Source organism: Triticum urartu, chromosome 5A, assembly GCF_056163025.1.
Source record: "Triticum urartu cultivar PI428250 chromosome 5A, HENAU_Tu73, whole genome shotgun sequence".
NCBI lineage: Eukaryota > Viridiplantae > Streptophyta > Magnoliopsida > Poales > Poaceae > Triticum > Triticum urartu.
Window position 1 is genome coordinate 82,915,204 of NC_141877.1, and position 10,456 is coordinate 82,925,659.

The window sequence follows — 10,456 nt, forward strand, 5'->3', positions numbered from 1 at the left end:
TCGGCCATCGGGACAAGTTTCGGGGTTATCGGTATTGTACCGGGACCACCGGAGGGGTCCCGGGGGCCCACCGGGTGGGGCCACCTGTCCCGGGGGGCCACATGGGCTGTAGGGGGTGCGCCTTGGCCTAGATGGGCCAAGGGCACCAGCCCCAAAAGCCCATGCGCCTAGGGTTCCACTTAAGGGAAGAGTCCCAATGGTGAAAGGCACCTCTAGGTGCCTTGGGGGGGAGGGAAACCTCCCCTTGGCTGCCGCACCTAGGAGATTGGATCTCCTAGGCTGGCGCACCACCCCCCTTGGCCCTCCTATATATAGTGGGGGAGAGGAGGGACTTCATACACCAGCCCCTGGCGCCTCCCTCTCTCCCCGTTACGTCTCTCTCTCGTAGTATAGGCGAAGCCCTGCTACTGTGACGCCCTGCATCCACCACCACGCCGTCGTGCTGCTGGATCTTCATCAACCTCTCCTTCCCCCTTGCTGGATCAAGAAGGAGGAGACGTCTCCCGTCCCGTACGTGTGTTGAACGCGGAGGTGCCGTCCGTTCGGCACTTGGTCATCGGTGATTTGGATCACGTCGTGTTCGACTGCATCATCACCGTTCTTTGAACGCTTCCGCACGCGATCTACAAAGGTATGTAGATGCATCCGATGACTCGTTGCTAGATGAACTCCTAGATGGATCTTGGTGAAACGAGTAGGAAAATTTTTGTTTTCTGCCAGCTGCTCGTTGACGAAGGAGTTTGAGCTACCCAAGTCCACCGGCATGAGCACTTCTCGCCCTTGTAACCACACGCGAAGTTGAAATGCTTTGGCTGAGACCCCTCCCGTCACGGCCGAGAGGGAAATCTCCATGGCCACATCGCTGGTGCCGTCTTCTGTGACTTGTGTGTCGATGCCGTTGTCGAGGCCGAACATATCAAGGAGTTCCTCGACAACGTGCAGCTGCACCGTAGTGGGGCACACATGGTCGTGCCCCCACCGTTCGCCGCACATGAAACATAGACAGCGGGTGCACTGGTAGTCGCACAGAGTCCTGAGCTTGGATTAGTCGGCGCGGGCTGCGTCAGTGCCATCGCGATCTGCCGCAGGCGCGGCCGGCACCTGAAGGAAATATGCCCTAGAGGCAATAATAAAGTTGTTATTTATATTTCCTTATATCATGATAAATGTTTATTATTCATGCTAGAATTGTATTAACCCGAAACTTAGTACATGTGTGAATACATAGACAAACAGAGTGTCCCCAGTATGCATCTACTTGACTAGCTCGTTAATCAAAGATGGTTAAGTTTCCTAACCATAGACATGTGTTGTCATTTGATGAACGGGATCACATCATTAGGGAATGATGTGATGGACATGACCCATCCGTTAGCTTAGCATAAATGATCGTTTAGTTTTATTGCTATTGCTTTCATCATGACTTGTACATGTTCCTCTGACTATGAGATTATGCAACTCCCGAATACCGGAGGAACACCTTGTGTGCTATCACACATCACAACGTAACTGGGTGATTATAAAGATGCTCTATAGGTGTCTCCGATGGTGTTTGTTGAGTTGGCATAGATCGAGATTAGGATTTGTCACTCCATGTATCGGAGAGGTATCTCTGGGCCCTCTCGGTAATGCTCATCACTATAAGCCTTGCAAGCAATGTGATTAATGAGTTAGTTGCGGGATGATGCATTATGGAATGAGTAAAGACTTTCTGGTAACGAGATTGAACTAGGTATGATGATACCGACGATCGAATCTTGGGCAAGTAACATACCGATGACAAAGGGAACAAAGTATGTTGTTATGCAGTTTGACCGATAAAGATCTTCGTAGAATATGTAGGAGCCAATATGAGCATCCAGGTTCCGCTATTGGTTATTGACCGGAGATGTGTCTCGGTCATGTCTACATAGTTCTCGAACCCGTAGGGTCCGCACGCTTAACGTTCGATGACGATTTGTATTATGAGTTATGTAATTTGATGTACCGAAGTTTGTTCGGAGTCCCGATGAGATCACGGACATGACGAGGAGTCTCGAAATGGTCGAGAGGTAAATATTCATATATTGGAAGGCTATATTCGGACACCGGAAGTGTTCCGGATGATACCGGGTCACCGCCAGAAGGGGTTCCGGGCAAACCCCCCCAAAGATATGGGCTTAATGGGCCAAGTAAGGGAACACACCAGCCCACAAGGGGCTGGTGCGCCTCCTATAGGGCCAGCCATGTGGGAAGAAAGGAAAAGGAGAGGAGGAAAAGGAAAGTATGAAGTAGGACTCCTACTTCCTTCTCCCCCCCTCCTTCCTTTCCCCCTTGTCCAAATATGGTAAGGGGGCCGAATTGGACTAGGGGCCCAAGTAGGATTCCTCCTACTTGGGCGCACCCTAGGCTGCCTCCCTCCCTCTCCCCCTTTATATACATGGGGAGGGCACCCCTAGAACACCCATCAATTGTTCCTAGCTGTGTGCGGTGCCCCCCCCCCTCCATAGTTAACAGCTCGGTCATATCGTTGTAGTGCTTAGGCGAAGCCTTGCCCGGGTAACATCATCATCACCGTCACCACGCCGTCGTGTTGACGAAACTCTCCCTCGGCCTCAACTGGATCAAGAGTTCGAGGGACGTCACCGAGCTGAACGTGTGCAGATCGCGGAGGTGCCGTGCGTTCGGTACTTGGATCGGTTGGATCGCGAAGACGTTCGACTACATCAACCGCGTTACTAAACGCTTCCGCTTTCGGTCTACGAGGGTACATGGACTCACTCTCCTCGCTCGTTGCTATGCTTCTCCTAGATAGATCTTGCATGATCGTAGGAATTTTTTGAAACACTACATTCCCCAACAGCACCGCTCTCACCGGTGGAGGGGGCAGGGGCAGTGGAGTGCCCTGCCTTGGCGCTTGTTCGGGTGGTCGAGGTAGCGAGCCGAATGATCCCTCCATCACCTCCTCTTGGAGTAGCGCCAGCCCGCAGGCAGTATCCAGATCCGATGGTCTCTGAACAAGGACCACCGCCCGAATATCCTTCTGCAATCCCTCAACAAAACGAGTCAGGAAATAAAACGAGTGAATAGTATCAGAGTAAGAAGATAAATGATTGATGATCAGCTCAAATTGCTCAATGTAATGCGCCACTAATGATGTTTGGCGGACGAATAGAATTGTCTGATCAGCGTCTGATGCCGATCGCGACCAAAACGTGTGCACAGTAAAGCAGTAAAGTGCTCCCAGTCAAACTCTGCTAGACGCTTCTGAACAGATTGCAGCCGTACATCAGCTGATCCCGAGAAGTTCAGGGCCGCCATCGGAACCCAGAACGACGGTAAGATGCCGAACATCTGAAAGTATTGTTCACACATGGTCTTCCACAGGTTTGGGTTGTCGCCCGTGAACTGTGGAAATGCGATGGACGGGTGGGACTATCCTAACCCTACTAGGAGCTGACTCGCATGTGCAAACGGCGACAGTGAGGGCAAAGATGTGATCGGAGAGGAGGACGGACCTGTTGCCAGGGGTGGCGGCGGCGTCTGGCAGGACGCCGCCACGTTCCCCTGTGGCAAGTTGAACATGTCGTGGCCATTTGGCCCTTGAAGCTCGCTACCCGCGCCGCCATCGGCCCCCGTGAGGACGCCGGTCGTCGCAGAAGGGCCTTGCTTCGGATTCACCCCTTGGGACTCGTCGCTCGTCCTGGTTGACGGTGGTTGCGCCATCTGGAGCGTTGCCACCGCGTCACCGAGATTGGCAACTCGCTTCTCCAGATCAGGACACCAGTGGACGAGATCGTCGATCTTGGCTGTGGAAACCTGGATCTCCACGATTGCCTTGTTCTGGGCCTTGAGGGTGTTGTCGAGGCGGTCGAGGAAGGCTTTGATCGCCGAATCCATGGCTACCAGGTGTGTACGAGCTTGCCGGAGGCCTCTGGTCTCGATTAGCTGCGCCAGAATGGAGCGGCGGTGGAAGGATTACTGGTCTCTGATACCAGATGATAGACTATAGTAGTGGGTAATCTTGATTACCGGCAGCAGTTCCTCACAGAGGTAGGATTTGGTGGCGATTACAAAGAGATTACAAGAATAGTAGCTAGGGCTCATCGCGAGCGAGGAAGAGAAAGGGGATAAGAGCCGAGCCGCCGTTGTCGTGATCCACTGGATGCCGATCCCTTGCATTGCAGTCTCCTTTAGTACTTGGCGTGGTGGGCTTCACTTGGATCACTCTGGGCCGCAGGTTCTACAGTTGGGCTTCCTGTCTCGGTCCTCGCGTGGGGCAGCGCTGGGCAGGGTGGTGTCGCTGCCCGGTGGGACGCGCCTGTCAGGGGCGTTGACACTAATTGAATGGAACAAAATCTGTTGTGATCTGTGTTCTATCTAGGCATCGGAACTTGCTTATCTTGTTGTTCTATGTACCATATATACATATGATTGTTGCTAGGTAGCTTGACACTGAGAGGTTAGATTCCTGCAAAACTACATTGTTACTTTTTGGTGTGAGTGCCTCGCTACTGATGATAAGGGAAAGAAGCCGGTTGATGCTACTACTCCCCTGAAGTGCCATATGTCAGTGTTGAACAGATCTGGACCAAGTCATGCAGGAAAGCCTAGATGGACTAAACCTCTAGTGGGGTGGCTGAAAGTTAACACTGATGCTGCGTTTGTAGCCAATTCGGGAGAAACTAGTGCTGGGTACATTATAAGAGATTACATGGGTAGACTTGTAAGAGCCAAGGGCGTAAAACTCCATGCCTGTGCGAGTATCGAAGAGGCTGAAGCTTGTGCATGTGTCACTGGGCTGAAGGCTGCTCTTGACTTGGGAAATGAAAAGATCATCATTGAATCTGATTGTGTTGCGGTTATTTCAAACATTTTGTCACCTGAGACCCCTTTAGCAGCTTGGAGAGAGCACTATATAGAGACTAGGGAGCTTCTGCATGATAGATTGAACATTGTCTTTCGGAAGATAGGGAGAGATGGCAACAAGTCTGCTAGCAAACCCAGATCGGTGGTAGGGGGCAGTCTATATGGGCCAACTACCACTGGATTTGGCGCTGCTGGTGCTATCTGATTGTAATGCCTGTGATGATATTTTAATTTAATTGCAATCTTTCCCCTAAAAAAAGAAAAATGAAAGATAAAGTGATGTGTTATTTGATATGTAGACACATAAGGGGTTCAGACTAAATTATTAATGCACACGAACAGGTACATGACCGCCCAAGAGGCGCGCCCCAGCATCTAGTACACAAGAAACGGGAGGAGCTGGTTGGGACGCTACGGATCAAAATCCAGTTCTTTTCAGCTTGTAATTCTACAAACTTATAAGTTGCTACAAAATCTTAAAAGAACTGACAAGGTATATTTCAGCGAAATATATCTTCTAATCTCCAAGACTATATTGCATGGAGGTTCTTGTCGCAAAATCTATTTATAAACCATAATTATAAACCAAAATCTTTTTATAAACCATGATCCATCATTCGAGATCATCTGATAAAAGAGAAAAAAACGTGTAGCCTTGCTTGCCAACACAAGTTGACTGACAAAATGGGAGTTGACACCCTCCAATTCTCAAGTGACTGCACAAAGTACTGCTACCCTTCAGCTGCCATGGGAAAACTTGCAGTTTCCCTCATAGGGGCACCGCAACCCTTGTTGGTAGTAGCGGCACATCTTCGGTGCTGGAAACTGCTGGGTGTACCGGTAATTCTGATGATGGTTCTCCTGGGGATGATACTGGTTGTGGTTCATTCTACAGCTATCGTGCCCATTCTGATGATGGTTCTCCTGGGGATGATACTGGTTCTGGTTCATTCTCCAGCTATCGTGCTCATTCTGATGATGGATCTTTTGGGGCTGATACTGCTCCTGAATCATTTGCCCGCGACCATGCTGATTATGATGATGCCTCTCTTGAGGATTGTACTGCTCTCGAGTCGTTTGCCTATGTTCGCGATAATCCCCTTCTAGGTTTCTTGAAGAGAAATCCTGAATTCTAGGCCTGAGAGGTTGATGCCAATGGCTATCACCGTGAGCATGTGGCTGGCCGCTGGAGCCATGCTGGTGTGTCTTTGCATCCTGAGTCCCACGACGCTGGAATGCTGATTCGTCATACGTTGTGTTATGGTAATTGTTATTCCAACGATCAACGGGCTCTACTCTGTAAGTTCTATTTCCATCCTCCTGCCGAAGCACTTCAGTGTGTTGATGTTTGGGGGGCTGTGGTGGATTTTTGATCTGCTGTGGAAGTGCTGGCCTTGATGATTGCTGCTGCATTGCGTTCCCTGGTCCCGCATACTGAAGGCAAGGGGCCTTGCCGTGATCAATGGAATGTACTCTGTTGGTTCCCTTCTTTGCATCCTCCTGTGGAAGCACTAAATTGTGGTGCTCATGTTTGAGGGGCTGTGACTGGTTTCTGATCTGCTCCATAGGAGTTGGCTTTGATACTTTCTGCTGTTGAACTGCATTCCCTGATCCTCCATAATGAAGGCAAGGGGCCCGACCAAGTATGCTGACAGTTTTTGTTGTACCCTCCTGCGGAAGCACTTTATTTTGCTGCTCCTGGTGATTATTGTGTTCCTGTGGGTTCTTGAACATTTGCTGTGCAGGAGTAGGCCTATGATTATCGTGTTGCGTTGGGTGCTTGAAAATTTGCTCTGAAGTGGTGGGCCTTGACAGTATTTGCTGCTGCCTTGTTTTCTCTGGTTTGCCATGTTGGACCGAAGGACCCTGATAGAGGAACTGCTGATGGAACAAATGAATTGCAGGATTTTGTTTTGAAGATATCTGCTGCTGCCTTGCGTTCCCAGGTTCACCTTGTGGGAGGGAATCTGTCCTCCCTTTGTCAAATCTAATAAGTTGTTAAAAGCATACATTAGGAACAATAAAGAAAAAATTGTATGTATATGCCAAAAATTCCCAACATCCAATAGTAAGTAATCAAGATCGAGCTTTCATGTAATAGGATAGAATGATAAGATTCAGAAATACCTTTGATCAACAGTATCCGTGGACACAACCTTCTGTTGTGGAACAACGGTTTGAGATGATATTTGATTCATGTTCTCTTTCCCTTTGCTCTTGTTGTCTTTAAGCCTGTTCCCCAAAACAACATTTGAAAATCATAACATCAATGATATTTGTGGCCAGAAAAAAAAAGATATTTGTGGCCAGACACACAACTGTCATGATGGCTCCTCACAACTGCTGCAGCCAAGTCCAGGAGTTGAGACAGTGCAGGAGGAAACCAAACATGCTTGGGGTCGAAGCAGATCTTTAATGAAAGAAAGACTCAGGCTGGTGTGCATTCCTATTGATGAGAGAGTTATACTATAGAGGTCCAGTTCATGTTCTACTAGGTTAAATAATTATAACCTGCAAGGCAGTGGGTAATTTGAAGGTGCACCCGGGTAAAGAAAATCTATTTTCCCATGTCAAAAAGTTCCAAGTAGACATATACACATGTAAATGTCTGAGCACTTTATATGCTTATAAATTTTCATGGAAAATATCATTATACATACTTTTCTCTTTTACACATGGTGTGAAAATATTATTTTTTTACATGAAACTTACAAACATATAAAGGACTCAAACATTTGTGTAGGTAATTTTCTATGTAATGTTTTGTCTTTCATATAGTACTACTTATTTTCAAACACTCTAGAGTTAACTTTATCTAACAATTTAGTCATAATCAATAGCTGAGACCTCCAAATATTCAATAAGTTTGACTTCCAAATCAATCATATGCAGTCAGCACGGACGTAGCTACCTTCTCGAGCAGAATCTCAAAAGTGTGTCATTTGTTTACTTGCTTCTTTCAAATCATAAGCTGATTCCACTGTTCAAATACTTCCTATAAAGTATAAACAGGTTTGGGCTTGCTACAAATTCCAAACTTAGGATAAGATGATCTGAAAACTGTACGTTTTTCCCTAGTTTTAAAAATAAAATACTTTACCACTTTAGCCCTTATTAGGTGGGTGATACGGTACTACAGGTATTTCAGACACTGCTAGTAGCCAAAATGCAAACAAATCACACAAAAAATTACATTATTTTTCCCAGACACCAGGAAGTTACATTATGATTATCAATACCATATTGATGTCATAGTATTAGAGGCATACCTATTAAATCTCCTCATCTTGTCAATCTCTTTCTCATGAATCCTGACCTCCCTTGACTTACGTGCCTGGAACCCTCTTGCATGTTTTTCTTCTAGGACTCTGCTTCTTTCCTTTTCATCAGGCCATGGCTATGAAGGTAGAAACTCTATCAGTACCAGTTTAATTGTAAGGTCCTCTTTCCCACTGAAAATGAACCTTACTAGAGAGCAAACCTGTCTCATGGTCTTGTCCTTGTAAAGATTTCTTCCCTTTATGAGGAGAGGATGAAGGGGAGGCCATGGTTTGTACCCTTTGCTCCAGAAAATCTCAACCTACATTTCTGATGGTTAAAAACAGTATATGAAGATGATTTCCTTACAATATTATAGCTCAACGCCAGAACTCACAGTGAATGTATGCTGTTGCTTTGCAGTGCCATAGCTTTCTTTGATTATCCTACCAGCATTTGTCCTCTGACCACATAGACGACCCTTGATTCCACGAGGATCTCCCTTTTTCCTACAGCGATACTCAAACATCACGCCCATCACTACAGCAAATACAAAATATCTGCTTGATGTGTATTACCTTCTGTAAATATTTTGCTCAAACATCACCACATCACCTTTGCATGCATCACCTACAATAAAAAATTGCTACATAAGATTGACAAAAGTAGCACTTAAATGGCATAGCCAGGGAAGAGAAGTTCTGATACTGTGAGCATTATTGTGTTTAATTTCGAAATAGTACATGAAAATGGGTTTGTTGAAATTAACTCTAGAGCTAAGAAGCTCATCTTCCAAGTGACAAGACTAGTCTTATTATAAGTCTAGGGATTTGTTAAAATTAATTCTCATACATGAGCCATGTTCTGTGCTAAATTAGAAATAGCCTTTTTTCTCACCTTTACAGTTCAGAACAAAGCTTGACACTGGATACTTCACATCTCCAAACAATTTGACCCTGAATGTTTGCGAATCACAAGAAATTTTTAAGTACATCAATGGACATAGGAAATAACTAAGCAAAGACAATAGCTCACTTATAACAAAATTATTTAAGAGATAACATAAGGGATGTAGTTCATACTCAATGTGATCCCTGATACGATTTAGAAGCTCTTCTTTCTTGCCTCCCAATCTCAACTTGTGAATCCTCAGGTATGCTTTGCATTCATAAACCTTCAATTTCTCCAACTGGCCATCTACATTTCACAAAGTACACATATCATCAAACTAACAGTTATGTTCGTAAGGACATCAGAAATTAACAGTTAAGTTTATCTTGGTATTGCCTCAATAAGTCAATATGATGTGTATCCTAGTTTTCCTACAGAATGTTACAACTCAAATATCTTCTCCCGATTCCCTTTCTGACAAGTCGGTACACATTGCTCACGTCAAACTTATAAGACCGTTCCGTTTCCAGTTTGTACCCGCAAGTTGCAAGGGCACATAATGTGGCAGAAAATAAGACTAGGGAGCTCACCGTGCATCAGCTTGTCCACCATCGCCAAAAGATCAATATCCTCATTTCCCATCTCTAGCGCCACGGGTCCTTTCCTGAAATTTCAAAATTCACAAGGAATCCTGATCTCCACCAAGAAGCAAAATTTCGACGCAAAAAAAAAAAGAACTCGAAGACCCAGGCCAACAAACGCAGAACAAATCGCGAAGATCGTGAGAATATATTTCCGTGTACGTTGTGGGGATCATAGAAACCGAGCCAAATCGAGAGGAGAAGGGAAACCAGGCGCGAACCTGCCCTTGCGCGCGGAGATGGACAGCCGGGCCATCCCGGACCACAGCGCGGCCTCCCCCACCGCCCGCTTGTCGGCGGCGGGGTCGAAGGAGGGGTCCTCGTCGGACCCCGCGTCGGGGCCGTAGAGGTCGGCGAGGGTCTCAGCCTCCGACCCATCACCGCCTCGCTCCTCGCCGCTCTCCACCTCCTCCTCCGACTCCGATTCTGCCCCCTCGAGCGGATCGTGATCCGCCGGTGGGAGGCCGGTGCGGGCGGCGGCGGCGGCCATGGCGGGTTATTGGGTCGACCGTTGGGGATGGAGCGAGAAGGGAGGAGTTTCCGGGTTTGAGTATTCGTTGGCTTTTATGGTGTTTTGGCTGGAAAATGTGTTGGCCCTTCTTCGTGTGGGCTATGGGGTTTTAAGAGCTTTGTTACACGGCACTTTTTCTTCTTCCTATAAACACAGCATTTTCAGGATTTTTTTTCAAAACGCGTTACATAACGTAGACAGCTCGCGAAAAAGATGAAGAAAATGCTATCTAGCGATCGTCAGATTTTGGCGATTCCTAGCAAACGACTTCAGATGGTCAGCACGAATCCTAAAGCAGTGGAGGGAC

General features: G+C 47.0%; 1 protein-coding gene across 1 annotated transcript; it reads right to left on the reverse strand.

Moving 5' to 3' along the window:
* Positions 1-5,156: 5,156 nt before the first annotated feature.
* LOC125507962 (zinc finger CCCH domain-containing protein 62) lies at positions 5,157-10,223 on the reverse strand. The gene is made up of 10 exons (XM_048672505.2): positions 9,860-10,223; positions 9,588-9,661; positions 9,189-9,303; positions 9,004-9,062; positions 8,685-8,736; positions 8,504-8,615; positions 8,330-8,428; positions 8,118-8,245; positions 6,976-7,080; positions 5,157-6,835 (listed from the first exon to the last, which is right to left on the reverse strand). The coding sequence occupies exons 1-10, from the start codon at positions 10,126-10,128 to the stop codon at positions 5,587-5,589; spliced, it is 2,262 nt and encodes a 753-aa protein (XP_048528462.2). The 5' UTR covers positions 10,129-10,223; the 3' UTR covers positions 5,157-5,586.
* Between the last annotated feature and the right edge of the window lie 233 nt (positions 10,224-10,456).